Source organism: Semicossyphus pulcher, unplaced genomic scaffold (assembly GCF_022749685.1).
Source record: "Semicossyphus pulcher isolate SPU_LCO1_2020_fin unplaced genomic scaffold, fSemPul1.0.p SCAF_22, whole genome shotgun sequence".
Classification (NCBI taxonomy): Eukaryota; Metazoa; Chordata; class Actinopteri; order Labriformes; family Labridae; genus Semicossyphus; species Semicossyphus pulcher.
This window is the reverse complement of record NW_027211696.1, coordinates 12,235,829-12,262,266: the sequence shown is the minus strand read 5'-3', so window position 1 is coordinate 12,262,266 and position 26,438 is coordinate 12,235,829. Positions and strand designations below refer to the sequence as shown.

At 41.4% G+C, this 26,438-nt stretch overlaps 1 protein-coding gene across 6 annotated transcripts in view; it reads left to right on the top strand.

Moving 5' to 3' along the window:
• Positions 1-6,473: 6,473 nt before the first annotated feature.
• Positions 6,474-26,438, top strand: part of nedd4l (NEDD4 like E3 ubiquitin protein ligase) — a 55,761-nt gene continuing 35,796 nt past the window's right edge. For 3 of the 6 annotated variants that reach the window (XM_069672931.1, XM_069672933.1, XM_069672928.1), the window contains exons 1-5: positions 6,474-6,781; positions 9,504-9,577; positions 16,724-16,817; positions 18,315-18,353; positions 19,671-19,724. In XM_069672931.1, the coding sequence (XP_069529032.1) occupies positions 6,737-6,781; positions 9,504-9,577; positions 16,724-16,817; positions 18,315-18,353; positions 19,671-19,724 (306 nt within the window). In that variant the 5' untranslated portion in view covers positions 6,474-6,736. Of the gene's footprint in view, positions 6,782-9,503; positions 9,578-16,723; positions 16,818-18,314; positions 18,354-19,670; positions 19,725-23,815; positions 25,107-26,438 lie in introns of those variants that run through there. The other 3 variants (XM_069672932.1, XM_069672929.1, XM_069672934.1) reach the window with 2 other exon arrangements.

Here is a 26,438-nt window from a genome sequence, read left to right as displayed (position 1 = left end):
TGATTAACAAGGAATGTGGCTTGCTAATACGGGGTCACTGCAGACTCATTAGCTACAGAAGTCCTATCTTTAAGAGCCGGTATACAATATTTATATCATAATATATACTACATAAATAAAATAAGGTAAAGGAAGAGTAGGTGAGGGTATGAGTGCGCCACTGGTGCCTGTTCGTATTTCTGTAAAAGCAATCAGTGACAGTCCCTCCTGACTTCCAGAACTTTATGGACCATCACTGTATTCATTATCAGTTTTGGCCCGACAGAAATGTAGCTCATTGTTAATCTGGCCTTGTGTCTCACGCAGTTTGGGTGAAAATATTATGTAAAACAGGTTTCAGCAATCGGGCACAATGATTTCAAATAATAAACTTGACCGTTTCTCCTGCTTATGCTGGAACAGACTTCCAAGAACTGTGAAAAACCGGTTAGATTATTGGCAACAACCCCTTTCTATGAACACTGTTTTTCTCATATAGGAGTGACCAAGATCTGAGAGCAACAGAAAACAAGACTGGGAGTTGAAGTTGTTGAAAATATGTCACTGAAATGAAACTGCTAGCACAGAGATGAACGCCTTGAACTATTGTTACATTTGGGACAAATATTTAGTTCTATGACGCTGTACCTGCAGCAAATGTCTCTTAAAGGAACAGTACCTATTCTAAGGGCTGAAAGTCATAATTTAACCTCTTACTAATGTTTTAACTGCCAGTTCGTAAATCCAGGAACAAATAGTAATAATATTTGAATACTTCTACACGATACGTTACACTATATGTTACGATATTTTATTCTCAGAATATCATGTAGCAGGGTTGAAGATCCACAGAATCTGAAAGTACAACAACCGGAAACAAGCTCTGCAAATTAAGATACACACACATGGATGTATGGTTAAACAACATGCTGGGATAATCAGAGTGGAGAGTCTTGACACCTTTCACATGACAGCGTTAAACAGCTTACACCACAAACTGAACATTCTGAACCACAAAACGTGTCGCCTATTTCAGCACTGATCAACCTACAGTAAATGTAAGTAACAATTTTTACTTCACACTTTCCTGTGCAAATGTACTTCCTCTGTAGTCTTGGCTAATATCCTGTTTCCTCTGGTATTTTTTGAGCACCTACGCAACAGCATAGATCCTGCTGATCTTGGGGCAGAGATAAAATAGGTTAGTAAGGCAAGGGAAACTTGTATTTATAGAATGGAAATACAGCTTACTGTGTTTCCTGTGTGTAAAGCAGTATTCCCTACATACAGATATGGGATTTTAGGAGTGGCTTGCCGGGGTTTCAGTCACACATTTTTGCATGTGCTTTAAATTGGGAAGGATTAGACGTAGGCAGCTCTGCCAGGATTTAATTGCAGCTGCAGACATCTGCTTTTCTGAAGGCCTTTTCAAATACTAAAAGTGAGTGAAATAGCTTTGTTATTTATGTACATGTGAAAGGTAAGAGGAAGAATTAACAGAATTAATCAGAGGGCATTAGTTAGCAGTTTACTTTCAAAACAGCAATTAGCACAAGGCTCTGAGGGAGATTTGTTTTAGGAGAACAACTTATTTGGTGCCAATTGTGACATGTGCCTTAAAGCTTGCAGGTTCTCTTCCAGCCATCGTCACACAAATGTGATTTGATGTCTGTCATTGGATGTGGGCTGGGCCTTAAATGTAGAGCCTGTTGTGCACTTTTTGTTCTATCAAATGAGCAATTGTTGTTTCCTGTCGGTGCAACAAAAGGCCAAAGCCACCCTTCTTTCCTGATCTTGAGAACTTACCAACTGTATCCTTTCAACGCAATTGATAAATTCATGGGAGACTTTTTAACACAATCCTGAATAGACATCATGCTTCAATTAAGTTGCTGGAGCAAATAATTAGAGCTGCAGTTAGTTTGCTTAGCCCAACTCTTGACTATATACAGCCCAGGTCCAGGACTAAAAGTGGAAAGAGTCAGTAAGCTGCAGGCACCTAAAATTGTCATCCGGTATTGAGTTGATCAGCTTGGTGCTATAACTGCTAACAGCTCCTATCACCTCTTGCTAACCCTTCTAATGACCAACTAGCAGTAGCTGTAAAACAGGTACAGATCATGGACATAGAAATCCCATTACACCTCTGACGACCCAGCACCATCATCCACCCACGCTGAAGGAAGTAACCTGCCAATCAATCAGCTGTCAATCATCCAGAGGAGAACAAAAAGATAACTTACTCTCACTATTTGTTTTTAATTTCAAACTACTTTATCTAAGTGTTTGCTATGAATCAGTTTTCAGATATAGTTAAGGTTTTTTAATTGGTGCCTCAACAGAAATTTCTCGGTTTTTCACATGGAGCTGATATCAATTACTGATTAATCTGCTGATCATTTTCACGATTATTCGATTAGTCTATAAGATGTCGAACATTCCTAAACCCCAAAAACTCTACCAGAACCAGAAAATGTCTGATATTTTTCATGACAGGAATAATCAGTTAAAATAGTTAGCAATGCATTTTGTATCCATCGACTAATCGATTTAAGACTACTCGATGAAGTTCTCCAGTAAAATTAATTTTTTTCTCTTTCATTTTTCCTCGTTTTCGGTCCTTTACAAATCAGTTTGTAGTTTCCTGCACTTTGAGGGATGTTGCTACAATAATGAACAGATTGGGACTCTAAGGCATTACCTGTGACGTTCAAAGTGAGACATGAAATCCATTAAAATGTGGTTCTAAAGCCAATGTGGTCAGTTACATCATCTGCATCTCGACTGGCCATCAATAAGTGCAGTAAACTCTACTTTGTCCCTGCGTTAGAGCTCATTCAGACCGCCGGTCCTGATGTTACAGACTACAGAGATAGAAATGAGTCTTACCAGCAGCTGGCGGAAGTTTCCAGTCTCCTTTTCGGTGTCTTTGCCGTGTTGAGTCCTTTACCGGCTCCCAGCAGGGCGGACTTGTTGACTGGTTCACCGGGAGGACAAGAGGCAAGGGCATGTGCATTACCAGCCCACACGGGCAGCTTAGCCGTCCCGACACTAAGCGAAGTAAACGCAACATCCATCCACTCTCTCAGTGCCCTGTGATCCTGATGAGGGGCGGGGCGAAAGCTCCGCCCTGAGCCCGGGCTGTCACAGAATCAAGATTGGCGGCTCGCCTAAGTACTTATCGTGCAGGTTGATTTTATTTATGCCTACACAATTTGATTTATATTAGAATAATTAATTTTGGATACCCGTGTGTGTCTCTGTGTTTGTGCATGTTTATGTTACAGTCAGGTTGTGGTAAAGGTAACTATATAATAAATAAATTAAAGTTAAGTTAAAGTACTAAGAGAGCAGTGTTGTGTTTTAAGCTATTGCACACAATCTTTATAGAAGTAGCAAATAAGTGTAGGGAAGTAAAAAGTACACTTGTAGAAGATGTAGAAGATGAGATGTAGAAGTAAGAAAGTGGAATGAAAGCAAAAGGTTAAGAAAAGTACAAGTACATATAGACCTACCTTAAGTTTGTACAAAACCACAGTACTTGAGTAAACATACTTAGTTGGCTATATTTCCCCACTGTATTCGTGTGTGGGTGTGTTTCTATAGAATATAAGATATCCTGTGTGATTCTGTTCCTCTAAAGAGCAGTAAAAGACACCTCTCTTGGTGAGAAAACATTAGCCTTTTTTTTTGTTGCTACCTTAGAGATTTTTGCTCGCTCAGGTATGAACAAATATTATAAAGCATGTTGTGACGACCACAACGCTGTGAGGTCCTCTCACTGGGAGCTGTAAACATTGTAAGGTATCCCAGTTTTTGACAGCCCTCCCATGCGCTGTAGCTTCTGACTTACTCTTTCTTATTTATGCATCAACAGTTTGATATGAAAACTAATTTATCTTCAGATATACAAAGAGAAGTCTGCAAAGGGTGACACATTTCAGCACATATTCACAGAGGTGAATATATTCCTGGTAGGATCTTTAGGGATCCATCTCTGTCTCCGGTCTCCTCAGCTGAACTTCCTCTTTGCTCTTTGATTTTTGCTTTCCAGGAAGCCAAACCTACAGAGATCTTAGAAACGGAAATACAAATATGCCAACACTCAGCTAAGAGATAAGGGCTGAGAGAATTTAAATTCCTGGACAGTGGTAGCCAAAAATGATGAGACTGCAATGTGTGCTTGTCTGGCGTTAAAATAAAATCATCTGTATCATGTAAGGAAACTTAAAATGAAGAAAAAAATCTAGTTAATTATTGTTCAGATATCCAGCATAATACTGCATAGGTGTCTATCAAACAGTGATGGAGTAAGAATTCAGATGTTAGTGTGTGAGCAAATATTATTGGATGATTATTTAATTATCATCAAAGTCATAATAGAGGCAAACTTGAGCTCAACATATGCTCTTATTTTGAAACTGACTTCCTGTCTGTAACATTTTAGTGAATCTTTTGTTGTTTTCATCAGTTTTTCTTTTCCACAAGAGCAGTTAAAGCACCTTATATAAAACAAATGATGATGGATGAATATAAACAAATCAAATTATAAAATGTTTAAACATTTTGGGTGGCTGTTTTGTCAAAAGGTCTGCTGCAGAATAATTGTAGCTATTTGTAGGTAAAGAGAGACATTCAGTGTTGATTGAGTGATGTTCATGTATGTCGAGTGGCAGGGGAGATCTCTGGCCCTCCCTTTTCAGCTCTACTTAGAAGCAATAATGTTACATAATATGGCCATCTGCTCCTCACAATGATTTAAAAGTGCCATTATGAGACATGGCGAATGCCAGTGAACACTTAAACAAGGACATGATGCCCTCAACAGAAAAATATATACAGGTTTATTCCTCCCATTTTTAAATGATTCTTTTGTCTGCCGGTCATAATAGACGCTTTCGTGTTTGGGGATGTTTTGCGATTTTTGGTATGACAGCATGCATGTCTGCGCGTGCTCGCTAATGCTGGCGCTGCTGCAGAACAAGAAGAAGACAGAAGCACAACCTGCTGTCAGAGGTGAAGGACTCAGGCCCATCCCTGCCTCATCAAAACTGTAACGTGTAACATCGGGTTGTGTCCATGTGAGATTGATCCCCTGTCAGTTGGCATCTGGATTCAGAATACAGAGTCAGACGATGAAGTGATCATGGCCACGTAGCGACATCTAGCGGCGGGGTTGGGAACTGGTTTGACAGAGCCATCACTCAGGCTGGTAGAATTCAGTTAGTGCAGTAGGCGTCTAGGAGGCGGTATAGGATCAGTGTTGCTTATAAAAGTGATTAAAGCAACATCACAGTCACTTCTCACTGGATATGTAAGGTAGCTGTGAATGAATAATAAAGCTGAATGACAACACTGTGTCATTAATGTGAGTCACCCTACATGTACTGCTAGTAGGCTAAAATAGGCCATGCTTAAAACGAGTTCTCTTTTTGAATGAATAAACAACACAATTTCGCAGGAGGATAACCTCTACGAATAAAATTCTTCACATATAGGATCAATGAGTTGGACTAATAACTATCACCACAACAAAAACAACACCGAGGGCCATAGTCCCCACATGTAACACTGAGTTACAATGAAAAAACACAAGTGATCAATATTTAACCTTCTAAAACTGTTTCTTAGTGATATCAAAATCAATAAAATAGTATATATTTAGCCTTTCAAGTACGTGTGATTTCATCAAGTCATACTAAACACAATTTTAGGGAATTACATTTTGGCACTTGTGGTTGGTACTGAACCGTAATAATTTAATAAAATAAATATATAAATAATACATAAAAAATCTCTTAATTTTATGGTCTGTTTTTAAGGATTCATTTTCTTTCAGGACTATATCTCTAAGCTATCAATAAATCATCTTGTCATTTTACATATAGTATTTCACTTCAAATTATAGGGCCTTTTCAGCCAATTATGTTTTTGTGAATATTAATGAAAGCAGAGCTAGAGGAAGCCAGATTTAAAGTAAATTCCCACGGTGACTCCTCTTACTTTTGCCGCTGCATCGACCTAAATTCATGATGCGGATCAGTAGTTCGTTCTAATCTTTTTTTTTTTTTTTTTTTTTCTTGGATGTAGCCTGTGATTGGCTGTGTGGTGCAAGCCCCGCCCCCAACATGAACGCGCTCAGAACTGAGTGGGAACGACCACAGCAAAATACCACCTTTATGGCACTGGTAAGATGGAGGTTGTGATATTAAATACTATGAAATAATCTAAAAATTATCATTAAAATGTTAAACTTAGTTGCTCTACGAGACACAGCTTCATACCATTAAAAAGAGGGGAAAAAAACACACACAGACGACACACCCGAGTACCACGCCCTCTGCATATTTTATTGGCCCCTGAGAAGCTTTGGGAAATTCACCAAGTATTTGATTGGTTGATATTGAAAGCAATCTCGTGAAATCGGCACACGATTGGGTGAGCTTTTAGGAGGAAGTCAAGTGTCAAAACGTTTCGGGGGATAAGCTCGGAGTTGACAAAAGCGATCTGTCTCAGTTGAAACATTTTGGGCACAGTTTATTTTTTTGTAATTTCGTAGTTGTGTCCCGTGTGGACCACGCTGGAGAGGATTACGTTTACCGGCTGCGAACATCACCCCTGTGCCGAGCAAAGGATTCGGTCTCACCGCGGACTAGACCACCACCGCACGTCAGAGAGAGGAAAGTGGGACTTTATTGTTCAAGGCTAGCTAGCTAGCTTTGCCAGACGGATTGTTTTTGTGTGTACAGCAGGCTATATGGCTGCGACTTACGAGCCAATATATGGACTTTCTGAAGATGAGGTAAGCTTTATTCAAAACAATACTACAGTATTTTGACGGCAGTCATGAATATGTGTCTCACTTGGGGGTTCAACTAGCTATCCTCAACGTTAGCCGACATTCAAGCTAACAAGCCCTCACCAACGGCTACATTCCATAGTAGTGTTCAGGCAGCTGTCAGTTTCCTGCCCCCTGTCTGCGTGTCCATTACTTAGTTACCTTAATTTAAATAATACCTGCACACTTTCCTTCATAGAAACGAAATTACACAATACAGTTCGAACTAGCAGGCTTAATTTTGTCGCTACACCCCCTATGTAAATTCATACATGAAAGACTTGTAGCATCTAAGTGCTATTTTGAAGCCCAGATGTGCAGGGGAGAAATATATAAATTCCTTTGGTGGAGGGCTGTACAGCGTGTCAAGCTAACCTCTGTCAGACTTAAATACCGCCTCTTGTCTGTGGGTAAAGCTGCTCGATGGTGATCTGACCATTAAATGAGTTTGAAGACAGAAGCTGGTGCATGTACTTGCCCTGTCAAAAAGTAGCCTAATGCCACAGTGTTGCTCTGCATGTCTGCACGACAGTCACGAGTCAAACATTAGGACACTGCTGAGTGGCAAACACAATAATTTGCTAACCGAGCAGCTGTCATATTAACCAACTGCTTATCAGACATTACTAACGCAGTCAGAAATAGTAAGGCTGGGGATTTTTTGGATGATCCGGATGGAGGACTAAAAATAAATTCCTTCATTTGTTCATTCATGGATCTCTGAGAAAAATAGAGGCGTGACTGGGGCTTTGGAGTTTGCCAACTGCTTTAATCAGCAGGCCAAACTGTCACTGTTTTACCAAGATGGAGGAGAGATTTGCAAGTTGTATTTTCTATGTTAGTTTAGTGGACAAAGTGTTTTTCTTGTTGGATACAATGAACATTGACCTGGCCAATATCTAGATAAATTTCTGACGTTTAACATATTTTAAAATCAGAACAGATCAAGACAAACTTTATTTCATGGTATATAAGCAACCTAACTCAACCAGTGTTTGTGTTAAATCAGTTTTCTTGAACTAACTCTTTCATAGCTTAGTGGGGCCCCTGTCAAATCTGTTATTATTGGAGGAGAGGCATTCCCGTAACGTAACTCCACACACTGCATCACAGACGATTTCATAAAGGGTTGGATGGTTTGTGGTTAATGTCACCGTATTAAAGGCGTTAAATCACATCATTTAATCTCTGCCAGCAAAGGTTTAAAGACCATTGAGGGTCTGCATTCCACGAGCCTCTAACTTCCTGTAACTATGAGGTAAACGTTCAGTAATGCTACACCCTCTGAGCTGAAAGCCATGGCCTGAGGTATCAGCTGGGTTTGCCTGGACACCCACCCCCCACTCCCTCCTTTGCTGCATGCTCTAACACTTGTCAAATATAAACTTGTGACAGAATATTTGTCAAGGCATTATGTCAATTTCTCCACTCAGAAGCAGTGTGTCAGGTATTTTACTTCAGTCCCCATTTTAAGTTGCATCGAAATAGAGGGAAGTGTATGTAAAGCAGTAAAGCAAGTATGCTGTGCGGTGAACCCTGTCAGTTCTTCTACAGGAGAAGGCGCTGTTGGAATAAGATGCAAACATTAAGTTTCATTATACTGATAAAAAGGGGTGTAAGAAAATATCAGTATAGTTGAGTATCCCGATATGCTTGGTGAAACTGTATCAATTAAGAAAAAATATTTTTTGATTAATATTCTCATGCAAAGATTAGTGCCAGTGTTTAATTTTGTGTTGTAATTTATCTTACAATGCTGCAATGTTAAAATGTAAAGTGAAACAGGGAGTATGTATGAAAAACCAGTAGGGATGCCCGATATTATCGGCACGTTATCGGTACCTGCTTTGGCTTTCTGCCGATATTTTCCGCTGCTTTAATTATGCCTAAATGCTCGATGAGTCCCTAAAAAAGCTTGACATAATGCTATGACATTAACTTAAGTGTGTGTGTGCACTGTCTGCACCACGCCTCTTCCGTCAAGCGTGAAGAAGGGTGCAAGATGTCTGCTGTATGGCAGTTTTTTGCCACCACAATAAGAATAGGCATGATATCAGTTCAGCTACAGGGGAGACTTGATGCTCTCTGCAATTAGGTGGACAAAAAACATTTGAATAATGTATCGGTATCGAAATCGGCAATTGGCATAAAGAGTTGGGAAATATCGGCATATTGCATATCGGCAAAAAAAATCCAATATCGTGCATCCCTAAAAACTAGCATAAACACAAAGAAAAGTGGCCTATGAAACTGGCGATATTGTAAGCAAGGTGCGTTAGCCTGTATACCTTTTGCTTACAATGTTGGAATATATTGCAGTATAATAAATTGTAACCCCTATTTCCTGGCATCTTACTGCACGTTTGCCAATACACAGCCCTACTCATGCAACATAGAGACACTCAAAGTAAGATTGAAGTAATGTTGTTTCTCTTTCATTATGGTTCCCTGCAGTATTTCAATTAAGCTTATGTCATGTCATCTGCCAGGTTCTAATGTGAGTCACTCAGGACCGAGAGCGCTTCAGATACAAGTCATTTCATATCTAGGTCAGGGTTATGGACTTTAAAAAGGCAGGTTATTGCAGCTAGCAGCGTGAAATGTTCTGAAAAGGCTTGATTGTGATGTTATCAGATCATTCCTGTTTGAATTGAAGTTTTCGCTCCGTTGTCTCTTTCTTCTGCAGAATGAAACGAGAGTGCTGCGGGTTAAGGTCATTGCAGGAATTGATCTGGCGAAGAAAGACATCATTGGAGCCAGGTGAGCATAAAAAGAGACTCTGGGGCTTTTTGTGCAGTTGCACTGCTGTGCCATTTCTTAATCTCATCATTGTGAGAGCGATATAAAAGCAAACCTGATGTTTCTTCTCTTGTGTGTTGTCATTTTTACAACTGTTGCGTAACATACAATATTTAAGCAAGCAACTCGGTTTAACAGTAAAGAGACTTGGGGGATATTTACATGACAAAAGCCAAACATTACACGGCACATAGCCTGTAGACATTTTTTGGCATGCAGCATCCTGCTCTCAGACTCTGAGGGGCTCTTACACTTTAACCTTGGGAAGTACAGTGTTATGCACTTTTACTGCATTCCTTCTGCTTACAAAGACCTTTAACTTCAAGTGTTTATTAATGATTACCCACCTGCCTCACCTGTCCTCCTCATAACCCACCCCGATTCCCGTGTTTTCAGATCAAAGCAAAGCAACTAATAATGACACTTACCATAAACTTTCTCACACGTCAGAAGACACTGATGTTAAACTTTAGACAATCTTTGAAGTGTCTCGGTTATCAAGGGGCCTTTGTCTTACTCTGTCAGACTTCCCTTCCCGTGTGTAATTCTGTGATGAAGCGTAACCCACTTTTATCACAACTTTTATGTGACGTTACATAATGTTGCTCTGTGGAGTTGCATTTGAAGTTTAGTTTTTCTTTTCTTTTTTTGCATGGCTAAGCGCTGCGACTCCTGCGCTCTGAATTTTAATTACATACCTCTGTGTACCTGCAGTGTTAGAACGCTGTGATCAATAAATAATACACCAAGTGACCATCAATCACTGCTAAAGTGTTCTCATTATGCTCATGTGCTAAATGGAAAAAACCCTTTTAAACTTGCTCCTTTGTTGTCCTGATTTAGATTAAATGTAAGACCTGATTTGTTTCCTGCTTCAGTCGGAAAAATGAAACCATCATTTCTGCTGCAGATTTGTTTTACCTTCAGGAAGTCAAAGGCTGACATTGTCTTCAAAGTCACATTTAAAACAGTGGGTGACATTCTGCTGGACTTTCACGGGCATTGCTTCAACACTAATATAAATGTTACACCCCTATAAATCAAGTACGGCATACAGAAAGAGAGAAATCATAAGCTTGTCATAAATAGAGATGTTCAGGTACCATGTTCTTACATCTCTTACTATTAACCCTGTAATATAATTGCTATCAGTGTTGAATGGCGTGGCTCAGGCCATACAGAGTAACAATGCAGTATGGAGAAGATTTTTTTGTGTCCAGAGGTTTGTGAGGAAAAACACAGATTTTTTACAGTGTAACTGTTTTATTCTGTGTTGCTCTGACTAATGTTGTGTTCTCCACCAGTATCGCACTGTTGTTGTTTGTTATCGTCACATAATAAATGAACTGAAATCAGTTCTTCTTTCCTGCTCTAAATCGGCGGTTATCAGTGGAAGCTATAAAACATGCATGGTGGCAGCACAGCGCAACTTGCTGTGTTGGAGCGGCGCAGAAGAATTGACTTTCAGTTTAACAACTTGTTTTTTTTGTGTAGCAGATCAGTTACGAATCGGATAGGTGCAAACCCACTTCCCTGTATAGACTCTTCTCCTCCGTTGTTCCCCCAGTGGTGGAATGAGTTACCAAACTCCATTTGGTCCCTTTCCACCTTTTAAAGACCCAGCTCTTTCATGAACACCTCTGCATTCATGATATTGATGCTATTGATGATGATGACATTGAGGATGTTGTTGATGTCGATTAAGATATTCATGATAATGATGACTATATTGACCTTGTTGATGTTGCTGATGATGATTATTATGAAAGCAAACAAACAAAAAAATAGCGCTCTGTGCTCTGCCTGTCCGCACCAGTGTCCGATCGCACTTGAAGCTGTTTGTTAGCACTTAGTGACTTGTTCGCTCCTGTCTTGATCATTACTTGTGTTGTATTAACTCTCAGATGTACGTCGCTTTGGACAAAAGCGTCTGCTAAATTAAATTGTAACATCTGTGGAGCCAGCATAGCCATGTTATTCAGTAGCCCCTTTTACACTGCCAGCTCGAGGCGGGATTATTACGCCTCAGTTCGGCCTCGTCTTCTGTGTAAAGCGCACGGAGGCGGAATGGTGGGGCTAAGGAGGTAGTAACGGAGGCGAAATGGCGTCAGTGTAAATGGCGGAGCCGGCAGGGTGGTGCTGTGTTTGTGTACATGAAGCACACGCTGTTTTGGTGCGTTTTGCTTCCACAACGCCGGATCGCTATGCACAAACACACAATGGGCCTGCTTTACGCCGCTTTTGCTTGGTCCAATGTAAAATGTCAATGGCGCTGTGGTGGAATTTCACTGTTAAAAGGGCCACTGTCTGCAATTATGTTGCTGTATTACACTCCACAACACCATCCTTTGAGAGGAAACTCTTAGATGGCCGGATTCTTGTCGAAGAGTTGGCTCTTGGGCCTGAATTGAAAATATAATGCAAATACATGTCGCAGAATGGCAGTAATGTAATTCCAGGAGATGCTCAGAACAGGCTGCCCACTGAAAATAGCATATTATTATTCTTTAATTGAATAATCATAAGTAACTTCTGCTGGGTAACAACAAGCACACAGAGGTCTACCTATAGTAATCATTTTATCCTAGCTACAGCATTTTTAAACTGCATTTTTAGTGCACTTTGTATCAAGCTGAAATCACAGAATGATTCATGTCAGCCTCATCTCCATGTGAACACTGCTCTTACTGTGTCTAATAGTGATGTTTTGTATCTGAGCGATGAGAAAGCCAACATTGTCAGATAGAGAGCCTGGCATGTTTAGCGCTGTGTGAATGCTCCTCACATGCCAGAGTGCATGTGTTAGCATCCTGATGTCCTGCTGGCAGGGCAGCTCAGGCTGGCTCGGGAGAAATCTGAACTGTAATGAAGAAACACTGAATGAGGCCTGGGTGTGTGGCGAGCTACCACAGGAGGAGACAGTGCTGACTTGGCAGTCTGTCACCTCATAAGATGCTCAAACAGAGCTGGCCTGTTCTTCTCTTGTTTTTGCGTTCCTGTTGCTGCTGTCATACAGCTCCTTTTGTTCTTTTGTTTTTAAACTGTTATTTTGGATTACATTAAACACAGCTAGGTTTTGTTTTTCTTGTAAGGTGCTGATAAAACTCGCAACCACACAAGTGGATTGAAATGCCATTCGAGCCAGCTGCTCACGCTAGCGTTCATCTCCCGGCGTTGACCTGTAGTAGCCCGTCTCCCTCAGCAGGACTTCTGTTGATAGGAGGAAGGAGACAAGAAGGAGTCTCAGTGTCGTCGCGATACAGTGGACCCATTGTTTTTGTTTAGTCACAGCACTTCACAGAACCACACAACACACAATTAGAAGCTCTGGGGTTCCCGGAGACGTTAATTAGCAATCAAGCGAGAGCTTTTTTTTTTTGCTTAGGTTAAGTCTGCTGCTCATTTTTACAATATTTCCTATTCCTCTTGGCTTTCTCCTCTGCTCCCTCGCAACTGCTTCCCGTAAAATCAATGTGAGGCTGCGCTCCAGCTGGCAGGCCCAATCTAATTTTGGCCATATCCATACTGGAATTAGATTGCTGCTCATATCAATTCTCCATGGCAAAAAAAAAAAAACAACCAAAAAAAAACTGATTATGTTAAATCAGATTTAAAACACATTCAGAGACGGTTTATAATGCGGATCAAATTGAATTTCTAAACTTGTGTGATGAGGGTAGCCGCTGCAATCAAAATATCATTTGCTGCACAGGAAATGCAACACAGAACAGTAACGTCTCAACCAGAGCGTGGTGGGAAAAAAAAGACATCTTAACTTGTTTTTGGAAGATGGAAAGCTCTACCATAGCTCCATATTGTGTTAGTGTGTGGAATTAGATGACGTGTTGCTGTTTACTTCCTCATCAGAGGAACACTCCATCTGTTATGTCCGTATACATCGATTGAAGTTATTTCAGGACACGCAGTAGCTTTATGGGAAACATTGACTTCTCTTAAGTAGATGATTGATTAGGCCATTGACAGAAAATTGATAAGCAACTCCTGGAGTCATTGATTAATAGTTTCTCTCCCTGTAGTGCAAAAATATATGTTTAAGTCAGACCGAGCTTGAAATTGATTTTCTTTTGCTTCTTCTTTATTGGCCAATTGATCGAAGTTAGTTTCAGCCTGTCTCAAAATTCAAGTTTTATATTGGAGTCAAAATTTGGATGTCTAATGTGCATATAAATATACATGAAATGCACTGTTGAACGCACACATGCTATGCATCGTGATGCAGTCTGGTCGGGTCAGACCTCTCATGTTCGGAGTTTCCCATCCACTTGGCTCCTCTGAAGTACTTGAGCACAATCTGTCGTCGGCCCTCATCTCCCCTCCCTTATCCATTCAGAGCTCTGCCTGTAGTGCTAGCTATGTTTTGTGTTTCGAGCACCGTCAGAATCATCTTAAGGAAGCCTTAAAACGACGCTTTAATTTTGCCTAAATGCTCGATGATTCCCTAAAAAAGCTTGATGTAATGCTGCGACATTAACCTTATGTGAGTGTGCGTGCACTGCATCCTCCACCCCTCTTCCATCAAGTGTGAAGAGAGGTGCAAGATGTCTGCGGTATGGCAGTTTTTTAAAGTTTCCAAAACAGACAGCAAAGGTTGTGCTCAGAATCAGTCATGTGAGGAGGGGCTAAATCTTATTTATTCAACACTACCAATTTAATTCGCCCATCTCAAGAACCTGCCAGTGGGCCGCTACAAGAAGAGTAGGCATGATATCAGTTCCACTACAGGGGGGACTTGATGTTCTCTGCAATTAGGTGTGCCTAATATCGGTATCAAAATGAGCAATTGGCAAAAAGGGTTGGAAAATATTGCATATTGGAAATCGTGCATCCCTATAACTTATGTATTATGTGTAAAAAAAAAAAAAGGCCGTATTTGCACATAGGCAAGTTTATTTACAAAGCATATTTCGGCAACAAGACAATTCAAAGTCCTTTTACAAAAGACAACAAATGCGTCATAACAAAGGGCAAAGAAACAGATTTTAAGACACAACAAAAAAGCAAAGTGAAGAAAAATGCAGCTAAAACAGAAGCTAAAATATAATAAGGCAGTTCTAAGATATAAAATTAAAAGTTACAGTGCAGTGATAAATATTTAAAATAGTTATTCAAATAAATGTATTAAAATAAAGTAATAAAAGGCAGCTGAAAACAGGTGAGTCTTCAGCTTTGATTTAAAAGAACAGTGTTTCAGCAGAAGTTTGTTCCAGACATATGGAGCGTAAAAACGGACAAAAATATACAACAGGAAAACGTGTTATTTGGTAAGAAAATATCACTTTTTTACAATTTAATACTGTAAAAAACACTGTACCAATTTTTTACCAAATGCTTAACATGCAAAGATGTTATTACTAATGTAAGCAAATGTTGATTCCTTTGCTCAAATTGAACAAAGGTTATTTGATGTTACAGGGACAAATTCAGATCAAAATGTTATGCATATGGTGGCATGTTTCTTATGTTATGACTCTTTTCCCCTAATTAGGTTTAAAAATATCACAATACATTGATTGTATCACATTATTGCAATATATTCAATTGTAACCCTCTATGGTGAATTTTTGTATTACTCGATATGCAGGTGCATTGTTTACAGAAAAAGAACCTGTTTTTCTTGTGATTTACTTTAATTAACAGGTCTGAACTTTGCCGAAATTTCAACATCATGATGCAGATTTGTAAAAATGAAGCTTTGTCAGGCCTGTCCTCTAGAGGAGAAGAAAACTGCTTTTAAAATGCTCGTTTGTTGAACGGAGGTCGGATCGATCTGATGCATTCAAGGAAGTTGGGAAATCTGAACGCTGAATAGCTTTTGTGACGCAAAGTTGAATTTTTAATCTAGAACAGATTGTTAGCTGTCAGCATGCAGATGTCTGTTTATGGAGTTTAATTAGAAGCTAAATCATCATCAGATGAAGCTGATGGGAGCCGGGATGTCATTACGGCGCATTATGTTCCGCCTGCTTTTGCTCTCTACATGGACTGTTTTTCCTACATACGCCACAGCCTGCTGATACGTGATTGGTCAATCTTACTCGGACTACAAGCTTAGTACGAACAGAAACCAGAACACTTGCCGTAACTAAAATCCACGTCCCTTCCTACAGTCTCTCTGTAAATAGAGATGACTCTAATATTAATGTGTAAAAATGTAATGTAAAAGGTTTCATGTAGGATTGTGCCAAGCTACAGGTTAAAAAATGTGCACTGTCACCACACACAGTTTCCCTCTGAGAAGGTTTTGACCTGATACTGGACCTCAGATTGCCTGTAGGGACTGAGTTCAGTGGAGTAAATTGGTCCGTCTGGTGAATAGCACAGCTCTGCCTCTCCGTCCAGAACTCACGGGGGGGTTTCTCCCCCCGTCAGCACCTTCAAATAAAGCAATCGGCTGTTTTTAAAATAGCACAGTCACCCTGCTTACTATTTGCCCTGGTCTCATGAAAAAATGTTTTGCACTTTCTATTTTTAGCCCTCTGCTTTGTCAATAAGACATTATAGCCTTATCTCGTAATACCTGAATGTAAGCAGTTTTTCTCCCTGCTGGGTTGTTTGTGGAGGGCTCAGGTTTCAGGTCTGGAAACGAGCAGTGTAGTCGAGCAGGATGAGCTCGTGCACCTGTGTCCACAGCTAATTTGATGTTAGATTGGAAATGGGATCAACTAAGGTTAGGCAGACAAGTCTGTGCGTGCTATGTTGTACAAGATAGGGATCCATAATTCTATTTAAGACCTCAAATGTGATGTACTGTCAAACTCCCACTTAGTGCTTGTGCAGACAGATATCGCCTGATTTCATCTTTGTTTGTCTTTTTTTTTCTAATTGGTAAGGATAAAAACATATTTCTTTTCTCATTCAGAAAAAACAAGTATTTGTGTATCTATTCTGAAATGCATGAAGTCTGTCCGCAATACAATCTGTATGTATTTTGAAATATTGTTTGATAAACACTCAAAAGAATGTGAGCAGCAGGTTTGTACCTGTGAATTTACACAAGATGTTACAAAATAAGAGCTGCGAATGTCTCAAGATCACTTTTTGTGCAACAGATTTTTTTATCGTATTCTTTTGTGTTTGTTTCTGCAGCGATCCTTACGTCAAACTCTCCCTGTACGTCGCGGATGAAAACAGAGAGCTTGCCTTAGTCCAAACAAAAACCATTAAAAAGGTAGGTCGAAAGGTAAGAAGGCGCTTTGAAATCATCTTTTGCACACCTCATGAACTCCATGAACTCCTGTTTTCTCCTCCCACACCTCCACCCCACGTTTACCGTACAGCCTTTTAGCTTTGCTCACATCCTTTTACGTTTGTCATCACCAAATCTTCCCAAAATTGCCACCCTCAACAATAGCAGCATGTTTCCTTCAAATCAGGGCAGTAATGCATCACAGAAACCACAGGAAGTCCCCAGAAGGCTTTGCTTCCTTTCCCGCTCAGCGGAGTGTAGAGGGAGACATTGGGCAGGCTCTTTTCCCCCAGTGGCCTATTTTGGGGAGGAAGTCTATTCACAGCAGGGGGAGCTATTACTTGCTATTATTGTAAAGTCCATTCAGAGGACATCTTAATGTGAGAATGGGCTGTCATCTATATTCTGTGCTCATATTCTGGAATGTGCTTTGCTATATGGTTAAAAATAGTCTTTATTCATGTGTAATGTAGAGCTTGTATTTATTCTGCATAACTGGCTTTGCTGCTAAAATGGTTGCATAGTCGTAATTCTGCAAGCAGCTTCTTCTTTCTTGGTGAATTTCCTCTTTCTTGCTTGCTAAGGTTAGCTACACGTAGCTGTCAGCCAGCCCTCTGCTGGAGTCAGGCAGCTCAGGCCTCCATGCAGGCAGACATATGCTGCCAGTGGCCACGTTTGCCTTCTTATTGGATATAAATAGCTGACAATGCAACGCTATGTGGAGCAGCAGAGGAAGAAGCATCACTGCTCGGCTCTTCTATGGGCTTCTATGTGTCTTTAAGTGGGACACCTTTGAAGGCATCTTTGTTGTGAAAGCTGAGAGACCGGCTTGAGGCGAGAAGGCTTTAAAAAACATCAGTACGAGAAGTTACCCCGAGCCTGCGCGTCCCATGCACAGATATTTTTAGCATTCTGGAAATTGTCATTATTTAATGAGGGAGAATCTGAAAGGTTTTTGTGTTACTTTCTGTCAAAGGGCACTGGGTTCATCTGTAATTCCTGTCCATCAGCAGGTGTTTTAACGGAGATGTTATTTTGTCGCCGCCGTTAAATGTTTATTAATCAAACTCACTTGTGAAATTAAGACTTCATTGACATTCTAGTGTTTAAGTCAATTCAATCACCGGAGGAATTTTAACGACATGTGTCACGTAGTTCTCAGTCCAATAAAATATCTACTGTATGAGGCAGAAGAAGAGCGTCTGCGCTTCCACAGCAGTGGGTTGATTCATCAAGAAAGTGGGATAAAATCCTCATGGCTGTTAATCTAGGGACTAACGCCAATCCCAGAGACGTGTTGTTAGCCTCAAACTCCTTCTAACGACGTAAGAGCATCGTTCTGACGCACAAAATCCAGCCCAATGTCTCACTTGTGCTCAGTCTGAGTCGGGTAGGATTAATAAGTCTGTTGTGATTTCTGTGTAAGTTAATGATGCTGTTCTCTGTGCATAAATACAAACAAGTCTAATCATGTTTATTCTTGTGTTGCAGACACTCAATCCAAAATGGAACGAGGAATTCTACTTCAGAGTGAGTTCAGATTTTAACCATTTTTTTGTGCCTCATTATGTGTCAGATTCACCCTATTCCCATGGTGCTCTGTTTTTACAGATGTTTACTCTGGAGTGTTAGGGTTTGAGTTGTTAATCTTTGATTGCAGCTAACTGAGAGCGGAGTCCCACCTCCTGCAACACTGCAATCTCAGACCATATTAGACCTCAGGCTTGGCCGCATGTGATTACTCCTCTATATGTAAAGGATAATGTTTAGCTAGCGGGTCACTGTAGCGAAAATATACTCCCCACAGAGGAAGGGCTTTATGTCTGCTGTTATGGCCCTGTTGCTGTACATTTTATTGGGTTAAATAGATATTTCACTTCAGCAAAAAAAGCAGTCCCTTTCAACTTACCAACAGTAAACTGTGTAGACTTTTTGAATACACCTACTTGTAATATTTCATATTTTAAGGTGAACAGGACTGCATGAATGACTGCAGCACCTGATTGATGTTTTTGGCCCAAAATTACAAAAGCCCCTTTTACACTGCCAGTTCCAAGCGTCCGCCTCCGTGCGTTCTACATAGAAGACAGAGCGTAACTAGTGGGGTGAGGTGGACTAGTGGGGTGCAGGTATCGGAGGTAGTAACAGAGGCGTAGCAGAGGCGAAACGGCGTCTGTGTAAACAGCAGAGCCGACAGGGCGGAACAGCGTCGTGTGTGTGTATGTGAAGCAAGCGCTGTTTGTTTACACCTCACGCACGTTTTGCTTCCGTTGCTTGGTCCAGTGTAAAATGGCAAAGGCTGCATGACGGCGGAGCTTTGTTACGGTGATGAGGCGGAACCGCAGTGTAAACAGGGCTAGTGTCATTTTTGTCTTTAAACACCGCCATAGCCCGTAGCCTGTTCTGGTTAAGGTTTAGCCCTACTTCAACTCAATGCTCTTCACATTTGTTAATGTCTCTCACTTCCAGCTTGGGTCTGTCTTCTCCAGACATATTTACAGCATACAAACAGGCATACAATAAACTGATTGTATTTTCTATGAATGATAATGAAAGGATGTGCTCCAAAGATTAAGCAATGGTCTGTTATTCACGACATTGCTCTGCTGTACAGAAATAACTTGATCGATCAGAATCGAGTATTTAACAAATCTGTTTGATAAGGGGACTGCTATCCTTTAAGTGGTGCTTAACTACTTCTACTCTATTTGTGAATCATGTGCAAAAGCCTGCAGGCACATGCATACATAATGTTTGTATGTTTGTGCATTGGCTTTGGCTTTGCATGCTACATAAACACTGGATGACTGCTGTAATACCTGTCCCATCATTTTGTTGCCCACACAGGTGTGTCCGCAGAATCACAGGCTACTCTTTGAGGTGTTTGATGAAAACAGATTGGTAAGCTGCACATCTTGTTACCTCTTTTCCCTTCACTCCCTCAGTTGTTTATATCACACTTGTTTAAAATTCTGTCATGTTTTGACAGCAGTTGATTTATGTATCTCCACCCACGGCAGTCTTCACTCTTCTTTTTAATTTATTTCATGTAATTTGTTGCTGCTTTTGATAACATGTCATTTGATTTCCTTTGATGATCACAGGCTCTCCAGGATTACTGTTTTTTTTATGGTCTAAATATGCCAATAAAACATTCATGTGCCACTAATCGTTCCAAGCAAATTTCCCGGAATAGTTCTGCTTTAATATCACCACAGGAATCGCCACCAACCTGGAGTGTTTTTTACCGACTTTATCTGCACACCTGTATCCCCACAATCATCGTCTTGCAAACTCTATGCACACATTGCCAGATTTGCTATCACCGTTTTTCATCTGGACACTCAGTCTAAAGAAATACAAGAGAATTTCATTGCAGACAAGTAGACCGATGCAGTGTGCAGCCTGCTTGTTTCTCTGCCCTGCTTTTAGTCCACTTAAAACCACCACATTCCTCCTAAGTCAGATTTCTCAGATTTCCCCCACAGACGAGAACACTGGCTTCCTTGACTTGTGAAACGATGCCTGTTGTAGGCCCTCAGTTGCCATGACAACTGGATTAAGTGTCTGCACAAAGTCAAGAGTTGCAGCAATTAAAAACAGCACAAGTAGGTCTTCATAATAAATTTCACTAATTCAAGGTCTTGTACGACGTTCACCTTGGCAAACGATCTTCAGAGGAGAGGGAAGCGGTTGTTGACATAATGAAGACTTTGTTCAGTGGAAGAAGTAAAAGGGAAGAGAGACTGCAGTGATGTTTGTTTCTAATGACTTCGCAGTAACTCTCAGTCTGTATCTACAGTTGGATGTTTGATAAAACAAACAGTGAATGCAGCCTAACAGCGTTGATGTTCTTGGCTGGACACGGCACATTCTGTCTGGGCCTCGCAGGTTCAGGGCTACTGCTTTCGTGCACGGAGAACCGACGTGGGAGGTTGTGCGATTGTGGAGTGGTTTTTTTTTTTTTTTTTTGTAACACCACATTCTGTTTTTCTGATAGTTTCACCAAATGTAGATTTTGTAAATAAATCCTATTCAGTCACTGTTATTTGCATGTTTCATAGACTGGAACTTGTTTCGTGTGCATGTTCGTCAGTCATTCTGCAGAGGAGGAATAACTGGCGCTCATCCCACTAAGAAAAGGGCAGCTGTAATTTCCCCCCTCACTACAGTGGGAGCTTATTGTTACCATATAGAAGAGGATGACACAAGGCAGCCTCGAGCTCGGTCCTCTCCTTATATGTCTGAGGAGGTGTTTTTCTGTCTCTAGGTGCATGCCAAGGCAGCTCCTCCACCGCCCGCCAGTATGTCTTTGAAGGGGCTGCTTGTTCTCTTGCATCCCGTCGTTAATGTCCGATTTGTCCAAAGAGTTGAAACGTTGGATTAAGCTTTCTGATAATTTTTATAGCATCTCAAAGTGCTTCACAATAACAAAATAAGTGCACCGTGTGCTTCACATGATAAAGTGTCATAACAACGAGATAAACAGTAAAACCCAATTGATAAAATAGTAAAAACAGATCAAGCTAAAAATAGAATGCATTATATAAGATAAGAAAATTAAAACCCACTTGAGAAAAATAGAGGTGTAATGTGTTGTTTTGTGTACTTAAAGGAAATAGTAACACTCTAGATACAACAGTATCAACTACTCTAAGTGCAAACAAAATATAGTAGAGCTATATATGTAACTGTCAGTTAGCATAGGATGTAAAGAAAGAGGTTGAATAGGCCGTCGGTGTAGCGCCTTGTTTGAAGCAGGCATGTTATGTCATTTTGCAAGCTGGGCTCGCTGCCATAGGACCACACATTGGCATTTTGTTTCTTTTATCCAGAACATTCTCCATAACATTTCACACACACATTTATTGACTGTGCCTAACACTGTAGGCAGTGTGTCATCACTAGGTTTAACAGCCTGCCAAGCCACGATTTCTTCATGCCCTGAAGTCTTTCTTCCCTTCTGGATGTTTCTGTGCCTCCGGTCAATACTGCCGTCTCCTTGATGCCCTCTTGACCACAATGGGGAACTTTCATTTCTTTGTTTCTGTCTCCTTCTTTTCTTCCCTTTGCCAGTGTGGTGCACCATCAGTGGCTTGGCAGTCGGCCCGCTGTTTGAGACAGATTAGGTGACGCACTGAAGGCTGAACCATAGGTCGAATCAGTCATAGAAGTTGGAACAAATTTCTGGATGATACAGTCTGAAAGACCAAATTATCAGAGGGGCTTTGACAGTTCTGTGCTTGGAGGCAGGCAGCTACCTCGTTGACTCTGGCCTCAGGGCAAAGTAGCCTAAAGTGTAACCATGCTGATCAATTGGGGAATCACTGCTACCCAGCAGTGAACCCTCATGCATGTAAATATGTTGTGGAAATGTCTCTCTCTATTTTGCCTTGTACTTCAGCCAAATAGTGCATTAGAAGTGCTTAAGCCTCATAATTTATTTGGCTAATTTCAGCCATGCAGACTAAGATCACAGCTGAGTCGTGTCTTGGGCGTTTTTTGGATGCAAACGGAGTGGCCTATAAAACCCGCAGACAGATAAGGGTTTGGCTGTCTGTTGGAGACAGCGTTGTCGATTCAGTTTGAAAAAGACTTGGATATCTTTCCCCAGAGAGGACAGTGCTCTTCGCCTTATCAAAGCTGCAATCTGTCAGATATTCTGCTCTTCACTTGGCTGCTGCCTTTTTTTTTTTCCTGGTCCATTTTTAGCAACAACTTCCTTATTCTGCTTTTTAATGTCTCCAAGCTACAAGAAGAAACCGGGCACAATTTGTCCTCCAGATTTGTTGGTGAATTGAGCATTATATTTATAAATGTTGTGTGTTTATACAACATTGGTTATTTTTCTGTAATTTCTCCTTTGTTTTCTACCTTCCTTCCCCTGGGGCCATGGCGGGATGCTCGGTAACCACAGAAAGGCTTAAGCCATTACTTTAAAGTTAGGGAAGGCAATTTATTTGGGAAGCATTTTTGTTGTATAACTTGAAATTCTCTAAACATCCTGGCAGCGGTCAATAAATCAAAAGCTCTGTTGGTGGAATAAAAGGGGTACAGCCATTATCCGTCGCAGTTTTGTAATAAAAAGTCTTAATTTGGACCAAAGGAAGTGATTGGATGGCCTAGCTGGTAGAAGAAGAATAGCAGAGAAAGGTAGTTTGATACAGTTAGCAATGGCAACAATGCCTAAAGCTCACTATTGGACTTGTGCTGTGCCATAAGTAAGTACGTTCATGTGTTTGAGGGAAATGGCTTTTGTATTTTTCTGGATGGATACTTTAAAAATGTGGCCAACTCTCGCTAGTTTCTCCAAAGTTGCTTACCCCACCTTTGAAGAATTGTAGAGGGAAGAGGTCATATTTACCAGTGATGTCCTAAGGTTACTTTGGCCAGCTTTAATACTATTCTGAATTATAATTTTAAGGGATCTATTCTTGGAACTCGGATACAAGTTTTTCAATAAACAACGAAGATGAAAGGTAATGTCAGTGGTGAAATTACCAAATTGCGTTGACCAAGCAGCGAGGACATTGATCAAGTGGTGTTGAAGCTGGGGAATAGGCAGGGTCTAGAAAGAGTTCATGTGAATGGACGAAGGGTTGGTCAGTGGTGAGTAGGGTGTGTTTGGGGGACCAGTTGGCACTTGAGGGCAGCATGGGGTTGCAACAAGAGGCGGTGTGGCCATTTGTAGTCACATGACTTACAAGCAACCTACTGTCACCTCGGAAACCAGGAGCGCTGGCCGCTCTTATCCAATCATGTAAGGAATGCTAGCCGTCACTAGGCCCAGGCTATTTCTGCTGTCTGTCGCTAGTGCTCAGAGTCTGACATACAGGGATCTGTCTCTCTCTCTTTTCTTTTTCTTTCCCCTTCACCCTTTCTCTCTTTAGCCTCCACTCCGAGTGAGTAGTGCAAAGTTGTCAGCTCTTTTGCAGTGGAGTTTTTGTGGTGTGACTTCTTTCCTCCATACAGTTTACAGAGGGAAGGAAAGTTGTGGACTAGACTGAGAGAGGGTGGGAGGGGAAGAGTGGAAGAAAAAAAAAAGGGGGATCAGTCATCCAGCCAGCCAAAGGAGAGAAGTGGGCGACACTAAGAGAGTGAGACTGGAGCCAGAGGAGAGAACCAAACAGCCAGTCAGAGAGAAAGTGAGAGGGAACGGGAGCTGTAGGACGTGGGGTGAAAATGGCACAACGTCTGCGTTTGTACTTTGGCTCAGGCCGCAGTAACACAGCCCCGGAGATACTGGAAGGAGACTCTGATGAGCAGCAGGGAGACAATGATGTGGTTGCGGCACTCCGTACGCATCCACCCCCAATATCGAGGCCTTCTCAGGAGTCGGCTGAGCAGCAAGTCCCACAGAAGCAGCTTGGTTTGCGGTCGGAGCCTTCACTTAAACGCAGCTCCTCTATGTTCATACCCCAGCTTGCCGCCTACGCTGAGTCGCGGCCCACCAAGAGCTCCTCCATAAACATCTCCCTCCAGCGCTCAAATGGATCAAGTAATGGAGAAACCCGCGGTCAAGCTGATGATGTCCCGCCACCCTGTTATTCTCCTCCAGGACCTGCGCCTGCCTATAACGAAACGCAGATCCAAGAAGACTTTCCACGACATTCGCCTCCTCCATACTACGAACCAGATACCTTAAACTCACAATCTTTTCCGACAGAGCCGAACCTGCCCAAACGCAGGGTCTTTAGTATTGGTTCCAATGGCCATTCTTGCAGAGGCCAACCAGGTTTCAGTGTTGGTGGAATTTCTATCCGGAGGAACTCTCCTGACGGTTCTGACGTCCAGCATTTTAGAATTCTACATAATGGTGGTACCGGCTGGTCCGTCCAGCAGCCGAGCCTGGACCAGTGCTCTGTTGTTAATGGTGGAACACAGAGACTGGTGTTTCAGCTCCAGCAAAACCAGAACCAGGATCAGAGCCAGGACAGGGAACAGACTGCTGCATCCCAGGAAGAATGCACAGATGTTGGCTTTGCCAGCTCCCGAGGTGGCCGAGTTGTGCGCTACCCTAGAATTCGCCTGGAGAGGGGCTCGTCTCATCAGAGGCTGTTGTTGGAGAATCAAACTGCCGAAGATGGCCAAACTATGGAAGACGACCAAACAGACACGGAGACACAAAGAATGGATGCAAGAAACAGATCTAATGGTTGTACTTTCAAAATCAGTAGGGATTCTTCCAGAAGGCAGCCACATTTCAAGATATATTTTACCCCAGGCGGAGCTGGAAATCAGGATGTGAGTCTTGGCAATGATTCGACGAGGAATTCTCCCAAGGTAAACATTACTTGAAAATATCATTAGAACTGCTGCGTGGTTTGGTAAAAAAAGGTGAATGGAAAAAGATTTAGTAAATATGGTTCTGATATTTGACAATTGGATTTGCAGGGAGTAAACTGCTACAACAAATAGTGGACAGGTCATCTCACTAATCGGACATTTTGTTTGAAAATGTGATGGCTTTTATGTTGCGCTGCCAAAAGAATGGGAGGCATTCAGGCAGGCCTTGAGCATAAAAATATTAAAATCAGGATGAAATTTGTGCCTCCTGAATTCTGCCAACATTGTTGGATGTCTTAAATGTATCACATCTAATTTGTGAAGTTGCTCCTATTCCACTCCCTTCCCTGGCTGAATCCCGCCCAGATGAGGAGAGATCCGTATGGTGTTGGAAGAGGGTGGTGACATTTTGGGAAGTGAGGAGCACAGACATGGTTTTCTGAGCTAAATCACACTCACTGGCCTTCTTTCACTTTGCGACCACAGGCATTTGAAATTTTACACACAACGGCCAATTCAGTCAGTCACGAAAGGAAAACAGGGACAGGGTGAATGGATCATTTCTCCCCGTGCACTTGTTGCCTTCTGTTTCGCAGAAATGTGACACTTAAGTTTGGTAATACCCTCAACTGCGGCCAGTGCTCTTTGAGAGTTGGCTGTTTCTATCTTTAGTCTGTTTCGAGTGTGGTTGTTGATTTTGAGAGCGGGCAGGCGGCATGTCTTCTTTGGCTTCAGGCTGGTATGGATCCATATCCTCGCAGCTGCTCCAAGAGTGATTAAGACCTGAGGTGTTGTTGTGGCCCAAACCACGATAAAGACGTACAACAATCTATGAGTATCTTTTTCCTGAGAGCCCGAAGTCTCTTGATGTTACTGTCGTCCCCATTTATTAGATTTTGGACTTGTCAGCAGCGGTACATTATGTGCCCCTTTTTCTCAATATAAGAGATTGTAGGGTGGTCAAAGACCATGTAAGGATGAGTCCTGGTGGTTTCTAATGACAAGATTGCTTCCAGGAGTCGACCAGAATCTCGAATCTTGTGCCTACTTCCACTATTTTAATGGGTACAACCTTGACATTTGTGGTTCCCAACCTTTTTGGCTTGTGACCCCTCAAAATAAGTATTATCTATTTACAATCAGAGGTCCAGGGGGTTGTATGTTTTCAAGTTGTGACCAGTTCCCCAAAGAGTAATTTTTAACTTGTCTAATGGACTTTTAAAGGTTATAGCCAAGTATTTTATCTCCTTCCTATCTTGTTGATCATCTCATGATTTTTCTTGCTACTCCTTGGGTGGTCCCTTCCCAGCAGGCCGGGAACCATTGTTC